Here is a 16,823-nt window from a genome sequence, read left to right as displayed (position 1 = left end):
AGAACAGTGTACAAATTACAACCACCACCACCCCAATCAACAAAGATTGCTAACCCAAAGCATCCAAATCCACTTCATTACACACTTCAAACTCAAATCCTTTAATTTTCATCTTCGTACATAAGGCGTTTAAATGGCTAAAACTTTCATTCTGCTTTTTAACAGTTCACCGAAAGCACCTCTCCTTCGAAACAGTGGATAAACACCCACATCCAAAACATTTTTTTTTAATTCTGTAACCACATTTCCTCATTTTTGTACGATGTTAATAGTGGCAAACTGAATTTGTGTTCATTGAATAAGATTAGGAAATCGGAACAATCAGAATCTCTAAGGTTTCTAAAGCTCAAAACTTTCTATCAAAAACAAAGGCGCCTAGATTTATGAACTTAAATAGCACCTCTCTGGTCACGGAAGAGCAAGAACTAGAACCATGGTCTGAATGGAACAAATAGAAACCTTTGGACAACTTTTCACATATAGTTAACACTACAGCAGTACAAAATAACTGTACTTGAGTGAAAAATCCAGCTTTGGTGTAGTGTGTGATGGGGAAAAGGGAGAGGAGGAAAGACGGCTCCATAGAATCGCAAGCAAATTATGATGAAACTCGAGGTCACAAATATTTACCTACAACCTGAAGTTCAATGGCTTTACGCTTACCAAACAGCTAGGAAAATCAGGGATTAATAGCATCTCATCTAGAAAACCTGATGCCAGTCGTACCTACCCATAAATGGCATCTTTATCTCTCTTTAAAGCGTCATTGACAGAGGAGCCCATGCTGGGGGCCATGGCGTTGGTGTGAGCTGTGTGCGGGTATTGATGAGAGTGCAGAGGAGGACCGTGATTCAGATGGTGAACTGGCTGCATGGATCTCGCAGCGTGAGGGTCCCCATACATCGTGGAGGGGATACCTACTCCATCCATCCCCCCGTAATGGGGTAAATCGTCGTACTGCATGACAGACAGGAAAAAAACCAAGGTTCAGAAGGCCAATCAGTCATATGGGAAAATGCAGGGCAAGGGTTATGACGGCATCTATCTTCTATAAAGTCAGTACAATTTGGATTACTTAGGAATTCGGTCGATCTAGAACTGTAAAATGGGGCTTTGAACTTATTGCCGTCTTACTGTTTGCTTCTAATATTAAGATCAATGGTTAGAGGCACCTCGGCCATAACCCATCTCTCTCCCCACTTACTTTAGGAATTCAGTATTGTTAGAAGGAAAGAAAAGAAAGGAAGGAAGGAAAGAAAAGAAGAGAAAAGAAAAGAAAGAAAAAGAAAGAAAGAGAAAGAAAGAAAGAAAGAAAGAGAAAGAAAGAAAGAAAGAGAAAGAAAGAAAGAAAAGAAGGAAGAAAATCCTCCTGAAAAGCGGAAGATTAAAGTGCCTTTAGAAGGAAATTCAAAATCACAATAATAAAACATGCCGGGACAGTGCTACAAAATTGACTAGTTTCGACAGTCCCTTCATAACAAGAAAAAAAAAGTTAAGATGCAATAGCTACCACTAAGTAACACGTGAATTCACTCACGCCTCTCATTTTATCTCCTAGTATGTGTGCGGAAAAGGCTCTCCTAGAGGGCACCGCATCTCCCCCCCCCCCCATTCCATTTTCACTACAAACTCAGCAAAACTGAGCAAAACTACTAAACACAATTGTCAGACAAAACTTAGGAAAGGAGACCTGTACCTATGATAGAACTGAATTTGGAACTGAACACCATATTCACAGGGGGTAGAGAGGTAATTCCATGAGTTCATGTCGTTCCTTATTATTTTTATTTTTTAAAGTTTTCCTGTGGCAAACTTTCCCACGGATGAGGAGGCAAGTACACATGGATATTATCCCATCATTTTATTAGCCAAATTCAAAAGCACAGAAAGGAAAAAAAAATCAACAGTTCCTTAGTGGAGAGAAAGTACTTTCAAATTGACTGCCCTCCCCTTTTGATTTTGGTTTTGTGAAACCTAGCTACTTTAAATTTCTAAGTGATTTAATTCCAAGGAACTCCCTTCAAGAATCTGAGGTTCCGAGAGTTAAATTGATTCTCAAAGAAAAGAGGAACTGCCACCTTCAGTTTCTTAAAGCAGAGGTGTGAAAAGAGTTTTGAAGAAAGCTGACTTTTGCCTGAACCAAAAGAGTAAAGGCAAATGTGTCAGGCTGGCAACTAACTTTCTTTTGCAAATAGTGCTTTGAGAGGGCAGTAATACAATTTATGCAAAGAAAGCCTTTTTTGTGTCTCTCCTTTTCTTCAATGGAACTATCCGAGTTTAGTAGCCATTGTCTCGCTTGAGTTTCTCCAAATCTCTATTCATATACTAACCCTTGTGAAATTATTATTATATTTTAAAAGTAGATATTAGGAGCTTAGTATTGAACACTAAAGAAAAAAACTAAGCTTACGGTGTTGTTGAGTTTCTATTAAAAATCCATGCAAATTTAAATCATTACTTAAATGAAGAAAGTGTTCTGACCATAAAACAGAGGACTCGCACTAGACAAAATAATTTGCTTTTAAAAAGTGAAATGTTTCTGATGAAACATGGTCAGATGGTCACAACTAGTAACACATTCAAGTTTTAACTGAATATACATTAGATTAAAATAGCTCAAACCTAAAACTTTTAAAAGAACCCTAAATAATAGCCTTTGTTAATCTTAACTTATTTATCTTTAAAATCCGGTGACGGATTTTTTTTTTTTGCATTTTCATTTCTATAGCTGCTGGTCATGAATCTACAGAAAGCCTGACTCCATGGTTTGATAGAATCAATAAAATATAAGTAACACAGTAGAAGTATATAGATAAAAATAAAGAAAATCCTCCCACTTCAGATCACCGCTTTATGGGCCTCATTCAAGAGAAAGAAAGGAAACTTTTGCAATGTTTCTGTCAGCCACGTTTCAATTTTATCTCACAATTGGAGTTCCATAATTTTGTTAATACGTACCCTTTGCGCCATCGGCCTGCCTGGCTCCCTTCCTACTTCAACTTCTAATATATCCTCTTTAAGGCCAGTGTGGAAAGAAACAAAAACGCAAACTCCCCCGGAAAACAACAACAACAACGATGATGGAAAAAAAAAATCCTTTAAAGTCTCCAGCAATGTGATCAATCGGTCCCAAATCTTCAGTCTACTGGACCTGAAGGAAGCGGTAGAGATAATAACTCAGCATAAAAGCGCTCCCGTTTCCAATACAGCAGCGGGGGTAAGAAAGCAGATCTTCTTTACCCCAAAATCAGTTTTTGAAAAAGAAAAAAAAAGTGCCCCTCAAACCCAACTAACAAATCTCATGGCTTTTTGCCACTCCAGCTGTCAATCACAGACGAGGTTGTCAACGTGGTGAATGAATGATGATCCGCTCTGTCTCTCTTCCACTGATCAGAGGCACCTCAAATGTTAATATTCAACTGCACAAAGATAGAGCGCTCGCTTTCCTTGAATCGGTCCTAATTCTCTCTCTCTCTCTCTCTCTCTCTCTCTCTCTCTCTCTCTCTCTCTCTCTCTCTCTCTCTCTCTCTCTCTCTTTCTCTCCCCTCTTCTTTCTCCTCTTCTCTTCCTCTCTCTCTCTCTCTCTCTCCTCTCTCTTTCTCTGCTGCACTGGAGAGAGATTAGAGGAGGAGGGTTAAAAAAATGTCTGTCTGAGTTTGTCTTAAAGGAGCCACGATCGATGCTGCCCGCTTCCAGTCCCCGTGCGTGTGTAAAGTGTGTGTTGCACAGGCGGAGAGGTGGATTCCGACCAGAATGCTAGAACCCGGAAGTAGTGGTGGCCATAACAGGTCGCGTCTTACACAATGCACTGGGCTGCATCAACTAACATCCACTGCAGGGGTGGGTGGGTGAACCGAGTGCTCGACGCTTTGGAGAGACCGAGAAGCTTTCAATTAAAACGCAGAGACAGGCAGACAGGCAAGCAGGCACACACACACACACACACACACACACACACACACACACATTCACATTGACAAACACACACATTCACATTCGCGCGCGCACACGCACACACACACACGAGCATTAGTACACTGTGGCTGCTTTTATTTTATTATTTTTAATATATTTCTAGATTCTCTTCCCCCCCCCCCATACCCCCTCCCTGCATTCATTCTCTTTAAACAAACTGGAAATCCGCACTGGTCGGCCTGGGGAGTTATTTTCCAGATATCCCTTACTTTCTTAGGCATTATCGGGGTCTGCTACTATTTTTTTTTTCTTCCTAAGGGTATCTGACGTGACTTAACCCTGAAAACTCGCTTCCCCACCAGCAGCAGCGGCACTACCACCCCGCGCCCGAAAATAGAAAGGCGGAGAGGAGAAAGAAAAGAGAAAGGAGAGAAGGTTAGAAAAGAGAGTCTCATGTTGCTCGGAAATCAAATAAATAAATAAATAAATAAATAAGTGCCTTCCCTTTGCAGTTCTTTACACCCCCCCCCCCCCCCGAAGCCCAGGGATCGATGCTGGGGCAAAATATGGGGGAATGGTTGAGCCTTCTCATTTTCGCTCCTCTTACCATCCCCCACACAGTCCCCCACCCTCTGCATCTCCACCCCCGCTCCTGCCTGCTGCCTCCCCTAGAGCGTTACGCTTCTAACATTGCTAAGTGACTGAGGGACTGAAACAATGAGATGAGCACCAGCAAGCTGCCCCCAGTGCGTGTTTACAAACACTAAGCTATTTATGATCGCCGAAGATATAAACAAGACTCAGGGCTGGAGAAATCTAGCTGCGGAGCCCGGGCTGGCTGGCTCTCCCAGGGGTGATTATTTTTTTCCGACTCCCGACTACGTGAGCTCTCCCCTCCGCCCAGACTACGGCACGTCTGCCGAGGACCCGGGTCGGTCGTCTCCTAACCCTGTTAGAAGCCTCCCTCTGCCGCCTTTGTCTACCAGAGGGAGCTTTTTGCCTCCTCACAGAACTCGCGGACAGCGCTCCAGCCTAGGCTACCGCTGCTCCCCTTTAACATCCTCCAACCCGCCTTGGCCCCGATCACGGCGAGTTCTTCTCCAGCCGTTCTCAATATCTCCCTTCTTCTAACCGAGGAACTCTCTCCTCTGGGAGAGAAAGAAACACCTTTCTGAGCCTAGTCGCAATTTGAAACTAAAATAAAGTCCCATAGAGTCAACCAACCAGTTAGGTGCATCCCCTTCTTTTTCTGAAATATAGATTATCTTGGGGGTTTTCTTCTTTTTTCCTCCCCTCCCCCAGCCCCCACAACCCGTTTTTATTTTTCCTCCCGCTTGGTCCTAATCTGAGGAGATTTTGCATAGCAATTCGACGAACAAGCCGAAAATCTTAATAGCTGAGCAGGGCTCTCTGTTCTTTACAGCGCAGGATTCCCCCCCCCCACTCCCCACCCCCAAGCCCAAACCTTGCAGAAAACTCCCCCTGCGGTATGTTGGAAAATGAGCTCACCCAAATCTCGGTAGGCAGCAGTGGAGGAGGGTTGGTCCAATCAGAATCGTCTTTCCCGAAGACAACCGTGCATTGGTTGGGGGGAAAATCAATTATCAAATAATCGATCAGCAGGGAGCTTCGATCTGCGGGGAGTGCAAACAGCTAGCGCTTATTCCCACACAGGCGGGGGCCAAAAGACTAAGTTCTTCAAAAGAGAAGTGTTTTCTCTGTCTTCCCTGGCCTTCCTAAGGCAGCCACTAGTTTCTGATCACACACTAGCCTAGAGAAGGGTCAAGAGTGGAGTTGGGTGTAAGGAGAGGGACTCGAGAGAGACTAAAGGGTATCCGATTAGAGTCCGAATTCAGGGTTTATGGACAAAAGGTAGGAAAACTTTAAAATAAATAAAACGGAAGTTCATGCCAAGTCTTTATGAGTAAAGAACAAGATAATGTCTGATTAGACAAGATGCTTCCTAAGATTCTGATAAATCGGTTTATCTGGGGCTTGTGAGGAAAAAAATAGAGCGAGCGTCAGTACCTCCTACTTAATATAAAGTATCGTGATACACTGTATTTATAACTTTTTCACAAGAAAAGATGTCCTCTGTAACATTTCATATGCTCATTCTATCCATCAGGGTCTGTTTGAGACATTATCTTTCTTCCCCCCCCTTCTCTTTTCTGATCCTCTCTCTTTCCTGCTGCCTCCCTCTCCCTCCTCTCTCTCTCTCTCTCTCTCTCTCTCTCTCTCTCTCTCTCTCTCTCTCTCTTCTCTCTCTCTATCTCTTCTCTCTCTTTCTCTCTCTCTCTCTCTCTCTCTCTCTCTCTCTCTCTCTCTCTCTCTCTCTCTCTCTCTCTGTCTGTCTCCCTCTCCCCGCTTCTCTATTTTCCAAGTGAGCTGGGAGGCTCAACATTGGCGTTTTGTCTGTGCCACTTAACATTCTAAATCCTGTGCCTGATTGTATTATATGTATATACTTTGAAAGAAATTACACAGAAAAGAGCATTTCTTATACAGTGACATTTTCTTTTTTTATTTTCAGAAGACTAGATTTAAGAAGCGCCCCCCTTTTTTTACAAAGGCTTATTTTAGCATTATTCAGAACCTATCCATTCGCTGTCATACATGTTCTTTAATTAGGCCACAGTGTTAAGTAAAAAGTGAGCAAAATTTACTACCATTAGGTAGCTAAAGAGTATCTGTACTTCCTACCCAGATATTGAGTTAAAAATACAGTTTCAGGAGAATATGGAAACTTCTCCCAGGCTCTAAGGAGACATGTATTAGGGGCTTCAGCAAAGTAAAGATGCTGTGGTTTAAAAAAAAAAACACAGAAGCGTTTTCAAATCACCCTGACAAGGGAACTGGTACAAGCAGCCTTTACAAAGTTCTACTCCTGGCAACACAAAGCAAGTGCCCCAGCAGACTCCTACCTAAGTGTGCTTTCAAATGATCAGGTCACTAGGTGCTTGAGAATTGTTTTAGGGAAGATCTGTCTTCGATCAGATTACTCTAGTTGAGTGGAAGAGAAAAGTGTCCAATCACACAGTAAAATACTCGCTTATGAGGTTTAACGATCCCTAAATGAGTTAAAAGAGAGAGAGAGAGACTGTGTAACTAAAATTCATCAGAGATAAAACAGCTGGGAATTGGACTTGTATAACTGTTGCTCTTTATGGTTCTGAGAGGTGGAGTTTAAAACAAAATAGAATAAAACAATACTACCTACCACTCATTTAATTTACATCTTATCCCGTTTCCTGACACATCGATTTCAAACTAAGGGAATACTAGTTGGGTATGGATATTGGTTGGGTGTGGGTTGGGATAGGGGGTGAACGGAGAACAGAGAGGAGAAGTTTATTTGGTGTTGCTTTTGTTTTATAGTAAATTGACCTTTTTTGTGTTTTTCCTATCAAAAATGAAAGTAAATATTTCCTGCTTAAGTCCACTTTGAATAAATTCTTAAAATTTCAAAAAAATATATCATGATTACTGTGTCTCAGATGTTTCATATGCTCTATATTGCTTTTTTAAATAAATACTCTTTATTAAAACATTAGTTTTTCTTTTAGATTTCTTCATATTTCTCCTCCTCCTCTTCTTTCCTCTCCTCCTCCTCTTCCTCCTTCTCATCCTTTTCTTCTTCGTTTCTTTTTAAAAGAACATATTAGTTTGGGAAAGTGCCCTTCCCTGACCTAACCTTCATCTCCAACTCATTTTCCACTTCACTTTAAATTAGGAACGTAACATAACTTACTAGGCTTTTATAAGATTAATTCAGAACAATCAAGGGACTAAAACACTTTTACTATGTAATTACAGTAGTACAAATTGTTTGCCCAAATCTCATTCTGGATAAGGATTTTACAATTAGCAAACAGTTATTACAGTTGGGACTTGCTGAGAGAAATTGCACTGAGGACGTCTAGAGTTGCAATATACTGGCCATAAAAAAAAATCTAGCTGGGCAGCAATTAATCATCTATTAAAAGGGAAAAAGTAAACGGACAGTTCTACACTATCTCAGTAAACTACCCCCGACATTTATGTGAGTCCTATGATGGCCACAACGCTCAACTCACTACAGATTTCTGCCTTTTTAGGCAACAGAACTTTTTTTTTTATTTAGCGAGAATGTGAGCCCTCCTTCTGTCTGTTCACCAGCCCTTGCTCCTCACAAAGTTTTGAAGTAATGGACTTTGCATACTCTGTGCACAGTTCCCATCTCAATGTATCTTCTGGATAAAGAGATGAGGCAGGAACTAACTGGCCACTAGGTCTTTTTCTCTTCTCCTTGCTAAAGAGGTGACAAATACACTGTGTAATACAAGCCTGCGAGTGTTTTTCTGTGACCATCTTTGGCACCCAGATAGGATGAATTCTATTCTTTTAATTTTCAAAAAGTTTATAATTTGAACTTGTAGGTAAAGGCCTTCTTCCTAAGTTAGGAGACAACCAAAAGTTCCCATTGTTGAGCCAGATCCAAATCCCTTGAAATGAAAGAAATTCCTTCATTGGGTGGAATGTATGAGTATTTGCCATCCCAGAATAAACAAAAGCTTTTTAATCAATCTAAGTTTGGTAGTTGTGTTCACCTAAAGATAAGGGTTTATTATATGCCACTGTGACTTTCAAATGCCATTTTAAATGTTGTGATTGCTTTTTGTGTTTTCCTGTTGTCCTTATGCATTAGGCTTGTACTTTGGAAAACACTAATAGAACACTCTTCCTTCCCCATTAACATTTGCATTTCAAAAAAAACAGAAATAAGACTTGGGGATAGCCTAAAGAAAACATTTAAAAAACTAGGGGAGATAATAGAGGAATGTTGTAGATAAGAGCTAGAAGTGATATAAGAAAGGTACCAAAAAGCCAGGGCTAATGAATAGCTGTGAGAAAAGTGAAATAAAGTATTTAAAGACCTATTAAAAGGGGAAATCTGGCAAGGTGATAGGAAAGGGGGTTAACTGAAGGGATTAAGGAAGAAGTGAATTAAGTGTCCATATGCATAAAGGGTTGTAGGGAGTTAGAGATTTGTTTACTGATTTCTGCTTCAGAAAACAAAGGAGGTCTGGATACAGTTCAGAAGTCAACGAGAGGTCACTTTAGGCTACCCCAGAGTCACAGGCAAATAGTTAAGTCACTGTATTTTGAATGAATAATGTGCAAGTTAGAAATTTATGAAAAAAGTGCTCTCATTACTACTTTTTCTATTTCAAATCTTTAGAATGTCTTAGTCTGGGGTGGGGGTGGGGGCCCCTACAGTGTTTAACATAATTACCAGCTCTGACATTTTCAGAAGTTATAGAGGCCTTTTATTAATTAAATGGAGGGCTTAATAAAATATGCCTAATAAAATTTACGGTTGTCTTAAAACTTTCTAAACACTGCTATAAATTCTTAATAAAATTAACTGGGAAATGAGTTACTAGCCCACACTTTTGTCACCTAAACTTCTATATAAGCAGTCAATGCGGAGTAAAGGACTTATGGAAGGCTTTTAGTAAAATAAAAAAAAAATGAACCCAAGCAACCCAGCGTTTTATCTTGACAAAAGCAATAATTACGTTCTAGAAGGTTTCTTTATTTATAAAACTTTCCCATGATCTCTCTCCCCCAATAAACTTTCTAGCTAAATAAGAGGGAAAGGTGCGAACATATTACACATACATCCATTTCTACTCAAGTGTGTAGGTGAATAGGTACCAATGTCTCTTCGGAAAGCAGCATTGTATTTTCTGGATGAAGTTCTATAGTAAGTAGAAGAGAGGGGTATAAGTACAATATAAAAACCCCAGTACTTAACCACTCTGGCTCACTTTCCAAAGCTTACTTTGTCTCCCGCCAGTCAAATGAAAATTAAATAACTCCGAGTCGAGTCACAATGTAATTATTGTTAACGTAACTTTTAAATAATATACCTTCTACACCCACTCCCTCCCGGTCTGCATTTTCTGATTTTTTAACAGGCAGCGTGATCAGTATCAGCCGCACTTCGTTCTGTTTTGCAAAAAAATTCTTTTTAACGCCACCCCTATTTTAAAGGATCTGCGAGCCGTCTTTAGTTTTAAGATCCTTCTCGGCTAAACAAATACAATGCTGGTCGTTTCAAGTGAACTACAAAATGGGCAAACTAAACCATCCCAACAGCCCTGGTCGATTGTTTTGCATTCGAAGGCTAGATCTTTTGTGCCGTCTACTGGGCAATGAAAAAACTACAGCCACTAATCCTGAATCACTTTTTTCAATGTTATACAATTTTGGAATTTGAATTTGGTGTTAAGTAGGAAAAAGAAAACTATCCCCAAGTAATAAGTTATATTTATAAGACTGCTCAGTAGATTGAAGTCTATTTTTGAATCCAAGGGAAAGGACAAAAGCAGGGAAAAACCAAACGTTAACTGAACTTGATTTGGGTTTAAATGTATGTATTTATGTATGTATATATTTATATAGGGATGGCTATGTGTACGCGTATTTGTATATGTGTGTGTGTATATATATATATATATGCATATATGTGTGTGTGTATACAGAAGAATTTAGGTGAACAGAATTAAAAGTAAATATGATTGCTAAAACAATAACCTAAAAAATTATCTACGTGTTTAAAATAGAACTGGATTGATGCCCAAGTTAAATTCTTTGACTGCCTGGGTGGTATGGACTCTATAGAATCATATGAAAGCATAACCAATCCTGTTTGATATTTATTGGAAAAAGTACTTTTAGGAAAGGGAAACATAAATAAAAAGTTAGAAAAATTCAATCAAGATCCACTTTATTTATAAGAAATGGAAAAAATGAGCATGTCTGGTTTAAAAACACTTGTGAAAATGTACAGGCAAATCTCAGATGACTTTAGGTTACATCAATTATTTGAAATTACTTTAAAACTTTAAAAATTTGGACAGATTTGGGCTATGGTTGTTTACTATAGCTCTAGCAATAGACAGGCTTGTATAAAGCACTCAGCAAGTGACAAGTGAAATACAGATTCATATTAATTTTCAGCAATTCTATAATCAACAAAACCAGAAGAAATGTATATACACATACATGCATAAATACATATTTGTAATATATAAGCATACCTATATATTAACTTATGCATTTATATTATTTGAGAATATTGATGTTGTAGAATTGACATTTTATTTGCAGATGGATCTGAAAATTAATAGTATTTAAATAAGTCCAATTCTCTAAATTAATTTTAATAAAAGAGTGTACAACAATTGGTAGGGTACTTTTAAATAAAAAAAGTCAAAAGAGACTGTTTAAAACATTTTATCCTTAAAATAAGTAGAAATGTATTTTCATAATCTACTTTCAATATGCATTTTATAAAGTTTTAACTCTTCTCATAACTTTCAAAGATGAATTATCAGTTTGATGCCTATTTCTTAAACCAACTAAATTGCATAGTGAAAATACAGGGTGATTTCAACTGTTGTATAGGGCTTTAAAATTTTTTTAACTTTAGGATACTGATTAGGAAAAGTTATTAGTGTAATGCTTATTGTAGGTGGGTGGGGAGCACCTAACATTCGAAGTGAAAGGTAATAGATGCCTGAAAACATTAGAAAATTAAACTGAGAAATGACTTAATAGCCATCTCACAAGGAAGAACACTTTTGATATAGTATTTTAAATTTATAGTAGAAGTAGTAAGGTATTAGTACAAGTCTGATATACTTGATTCATCAGTAAAAATAAAAAAAATAAAAAGTAAGTGGTAAATTCAAATGAGTTAAGTTTAACATTGCATAGATGAAGGAGCATATTCTGTGAAACCTTTCAGGCAAAATATTCAAAAGTTACATACATGATAACTCTTTCTGCACATTTTTGTTGTTATCCAACTGCTGAGGGACTACAGAGTAAAATGAACAGAAAATCTTCCTTAGAATCAGGAAGATCTTACTTAAGTTTCACCTCTTAAACTTCTTGTATGATCTTGGGCAAGTCACTTAACTCTTCATTGTCCCCGATGACTCTCTTGTTGCAGCATTTATCTTTGGTAGAGGGAGTTTGGGGTGGGGAGGGAAAAATTTCCTTGGAAAAGCAACAAATGCAATAAAGTGATTTCTGTTGATTCTCCCCATTCAATTACTAATAAGACAAAAGTTTCAGTTGAATTTGAGAAATAAATATCTTAGCTGTTAAAACAATATAGAAGGGGGGAACAACAAAGCATCTGCTTGATGCTAAGATAGTATTTCACTTTGCATATTAGGAAATAGTCTTTTCTATGTAAATTTCTCTCAAAGCATATTTTTACCTATTCTCCTTCAATTAAAAAAAACTGGATTGTGATTCTTTTTTCAAGGCTATCATATAATGATTACTTAATAATGTTCTTCCATGACTGATTGGGTCAATGTCAGTTTTAAGAATTATAACTAATGGATGAAATAAAGAACCTGATACTGCACTGAAGACAGATTGCTTCTCTATATGGGACAGCACTAAGTGGATGCCCTTTCTCCTGATCTGATGAAGGATAGCTTTATTTCTATCTAGTACAATGGACATCTCTATGAATCTTAATTAAGAGACTGAATCTCTGTATCAAGCAATACATGCAAATGTCCCCCTGGAAGGATTCCCCTTTTGCCCATTTGTTTTCTGGGGGGGAAAGCCGTACTTTGTAATCCGAGCCTTACTCAACTCTTTGATTTCTCTTGTCCTGCTCCTCTAACCTCCCACATTCTCGCCTCCGGGTCTGTTGTTCTTGGTTTTGACCTTTTCCGAGTCCCTTTGCATATAGGTGGAAAGTCTTCTGGTGCCCACAGGCTCCTCTCGGTCTGTGCCCGAGTGCAGGCCGGACTTAGGGGGCTGGCTAGCTGCCTCTGCTCTAAGTCCCGGCTCGGGAAAAGGCGTGGGATGCGCAAATTTGGCGGGGGTGGGGGGGGGAGGAAAGGGCAGAGTGCTGGAGCTCAGAGAAGAGCCGAGAAATGGGCTGCCAACTTTGGAATCCACCCAGCAGTACAGCAAGAATGTGGGAAGTGAGGAAGGAGGCAGAACAAAGGACACTCCTCACCTGGGAACAAGTTATTTCTCTGCTCCTCCTTCTCCCCAACATCTTGATCAACACCTCTCTTATCAGTTCTCCCCCTCGGGCTCCAATTGAGGTCCTTTGTGAGGCCTGAAGGAGCCTTGGCGGGGCAACCAAGTTTAAGGCAAATAGGGAATGGGAGGAGGGAGCGAGAATAAGGTACCCAACTTTTTTCAGATATGAGCTCAGGTTACTTCTCCCCCTTCCCCCCCCCCCCCACGACCCCTCCCGCCATGAGCTCCTCCCTCCTACTGTTTGAAGTATGATTCTCTGGGAATGTGCAGCCCCAGCCAAGGCCAGGGAATCTCCTTTACCCCCCTTTTTTCTTTCCCTTAATTCATCAGCCCCCCCCCCCCCAATATCTCACCTGGCTTCCTGGTGCTCCTGCCTTACTTACTCTACAGGGCCATGTAGAGCCCGTAGGGATGGTGCCTGGAAGACCTTTAGTGATCCCGCCCTCTCCCTCCTTTCTAGTTCCCCTTTGCAAAGGCCTTGGCAGAAAGAAGGATGCTTAGGGTTTAGGAACACACAAGGTCAGTGATGCCCTTCCTCTTCTCTCCCTCCCCCTCTCTCCATTGCCCCGCACTACATCAACGTTCCTCTCTTAGCATCGTGCCGCCCACAGCTGGAAACAGGGGATACTTGTCGCCGACGTTATTATTTCAGGTGTGCTAATGGGATTAGAGCCCGTGTGAAAAATGTGTGAGGATTAATGCAATTCCATCTCCCAGGTACCAGCTGCCACCCCTGTCTGCATAGCTTGAGGATGTAACCTAGAGATGAAAAGTGAAGGCTCAGTCCCCACATCTTCACCCCAGCCCCAACTCTAGTCTCTTTTTGTCTTTCCCACCTTCCCAGTCCCCGGTGCAGGTCAGGCAGCATGGACTTGGCAAGTGAAAGGCGATGTCACTTTGGGGTTTGGTCCCTAGGTTTGGGGACAAGGCTCACACGTTTCTGAAAGTTGTTAATTGGAGAGAGAGAGAGAGCGAGAGCGAGCGAGCGAGCGAGCGAGAGAGAGAGAGAGAGAGAGAGAGAGAGAGAGAGAGAGAGGAAGAGCAGAGGGATGAGAAAGGAGAAGTGAGAGAGATAAGACAGAAACAGAAACTCAGAAAGAGCTTGTGGTTTGAAGAAAAGAAGGAAAAGGGAGAAAAGCTTTGTGAGAAAAGGAGACTGGAAATCACTAAGAGAGTTATGGAAATACCCCCTCCAGGCCACTGTCTCCTGATTTTAATGTGTTACTATTTGAATCTGTGGGTGCATTCTTATGGTGTTCATAATTGCATTTTGACTTTACTAAATGAATACACAGATCTATTTGAACATTGACCGTGTTCATTTGCAAACAATTCTCCACAAAGGAAAGAAAGAAAGAAAGAAAGAAAGAAAGAAAGAAAGAAAGAAAGAAAGAAGGAAAGAAAGAAGAGAAAGAAGAGGAAGGAAGAACAGGGTAAGAGGGTTTATGTGACATGCTCTAAACTCACAAAAGAGAAAAATTAGACTCTTAATTAAGAATTTTCCTTTATCTAGAAATCATTCCATCATTTCAGTATATAGTAAGTAAAATTCTATAGTGATTTTATATACCCTGTGTCTTTCTTTTCTCCCCTTTTCATGCCTTCCTTTAATTTCTTCACACCCCACACACATTTACATCTGCACCGACCCACATTTTCTATTTTCTTCTTCCTTCCTTCCTTCCTTCCTTCCTTCCTTCCTTCCTTCCTTCCTTCCTTCCTTCCTTCCTTCCTCCCTTCCTTCTTTCTTTCTTTTTCTTCTTCCTCCTTTTTCTTCTTCTTTCTTCTTTCTCCTTTTTTCTTCTCCTTCCTTCTCCTCTTCCTTCTTTTTCCTTCTTTCTCCTTCCTTCTTCTCTTCCTCTTCCTACTCTCCCCCTTCTTCTTTCTTTCCATATTTTTCTTGATTCTTAATTTAAATGTCATGTTTGTCTAGGAAGCCAAAGTCTGTCTATTCCTCTTTCTTCTCTAGGAAAAGCATAAAGTCATAACCTCTCTGGACCTCTCTCATTGAGTGGAGAGATCCTGCAAAGTCAAGTGGAGGGAAGTGAAATGATGATCTGTAAAACACATTGCTCCCCATTACTATACCTCTTCCCAGAAAGGTTAAGTAACTCATATTAAGGGAGGTCTCAGCAAGATTCCTTTCTCTATGTTGTCTTCTCAGCTCCTCTCAGGGAGCAATGAGGTCTTTGCGTTTGTGTGTGTGTGTGTGTGTGTGTGTGTGTGTGTGTGTGTTGGGGGGAGAGAATAAGTTTAGTAGCTTTCTATAACTTGGAAAATTTCCTCCTAGAATCTTTTGTTTCTCTCAGGGCACAAGAAGTGTCCATCCATCTCCTAGAAGCATCCCCAGAAAAACCCATCAAAATCACACAAGGAAAGGGGATAAAAAGACAGTCTTATTTGCTATAGGATTTTAAAAACTTCCTCTAAACTGTCATCAAAAGCACCATTCATCCCAAGAAGCTGTCCTTTTAAGTAGGTGAGAAAGTATCTTAGAGTCCAAACAGATACCCCATTGGTGATGTTTGGGTTTCAAGCTTATGGCAGCCTTTATTTTCTCCTGATCCTGTAAACACTCACTGTAATTGAGACATAGTCTACTGTATATTTTACAGAGACATTCTGTAATTAATTTCTTTTATGGACAAGGTAATTTAAAAAAAATAAGTTGTAATTCCTTGAGTGACCTTCATTGGGTCATCCCAATTTTCATTTCCAACTTAAATTAGTTCTTCTAAAACACATTTATTATCTATTGCTTATTTTCCAATTCCGGTTTGACTTTGTTTACTTTTATCCTAAAGCTTTATTTCCTAGATGTTTCTGTTCTTGTTTTGGGGGCTAAATTCAGAAATCCTTCTTGGGTTATTCTTCCCTATGGACAAGTTCCCTGATGCTGTCTCCATTTTTTCATTTGGTTGGTTTGCTACATGAGTGACTATTCAATACATCCTTCTGTTACCTACATGTATAAATTCAGAATAACCCTCTCTAAGAATCATAGTAATTTTGATTTCAGAAGTACAGTATATCAGTAACTTTAGAAAGGAATCTGCTTTTGGTACTGTTTTTTTGCCCCCCCAAAAGACCTTATCTCAACATTTATGACTTTTTCTCAATTCATTTTTTTGAGTGTGACATATTCCAAGTGATAATGAATCATTTAACTTGCCTATTAAGAGACCATAAATGTAAGTGACATGCTTTTTTGACAATCGTGTTTTCTGCTTTTGTTTCATTTTATTTTTGTTTATAAAATAGTTTTGTTGATATTGGAGTACAAAGTTATCCAGACAATATATGGTCATACTATTCAAGATGTAAGGCAGCATGGCATAATGGGAAGATCATTGCTCCTGGGTCCTAATCTTGTCCCCTTTATGAACTAACTGGGAAACATGAGCAAATCTTAAACCCCCTTAGATCTCAGTTTCCTTATTTATGAATGAAGATTGGGGCTAGATGATATGCAGGGTTCCTTCCAATTTTAATATTCAATGATTATGTATTAAAATGAGATGATATAATTCATTATCTTTAGTGTGTGACTTTTTAATATTTAGTAGAAATACTTCAGAGTTCATGATTTGAATCATAGTATATCTGAAATCATATAGCAAGCCACACTATTACAGTACTCTATGTTAATGGTATAGTTGTATGCTTAATATGAAAGTTGGCAACCACCAAATTGTGTTAGGGCCATAAAAACAGAGTGACCATCAAAGCAAACAATGCTCACATTATTTTTTGCCCTTGAATTAGGACTACATTTTGCTAAACTTATTTTCATAGTCTCCCCCTACTCTCTTTCCACATATGAATGTTTATAAAATTTT

The 16,823-nt window shown here is 39.4% G+C and overlaps 1 protein-coding gene across 3 annotated transcripts in view; it reads right to left on the bottom strand.

The window, feature by feature from the left end:
• The window catches only part of MEIS1 (Meis homeobox 1), a 153,785-nt gene extending 149,953 nt beyond the window's left edge, over positions 1-3,832 (bottom strand). Inside the window, exons 1-2 of one of the 3 annotated variants that reach the window (XM_074207415.1) lie at positions 2,959-3,832; positions 731-957 (exon numbers count right to left, since the gene is read on the bottom strand). In XM_074207415.1, the coding sequence (XP_074063516.1) occupies positions 731-957; positions 2,959-2,970 (239 nt within the window). In that variant the 5' untranslated portion in view covers positions 2,971-3,832. Of the gene's footprint in view, positions 1-730; positions 958-2,958 lie in introns of those variants that run through there. The other 2 variants (XM_074207428.1, XM_074207421.1) reach the window with 2 other exon arrangements.
• Positions 3,833-16,823: the final 12,991 nt, after the last annotated feature.

Source organism: Macrotis lagotis, chromosome 1, assembly GCF_037893015.1.
Source record: "Macrotis lagotis isolate mMagLag1 chromosome 1, bilby.v1.9.chrom.fasta, whole genome shotgun sequence".
Classification (NCBI taxonomy): domain Eukaryota; kingdom Metazoa; phylum Chordata; class Mammalia; order Peramelemorphia; family Peramelidae; genus Macrotis; species Macrotis lagotis.
This window is presented reverse-complemented; position numbering and strand designations above follow the sequence as displayed.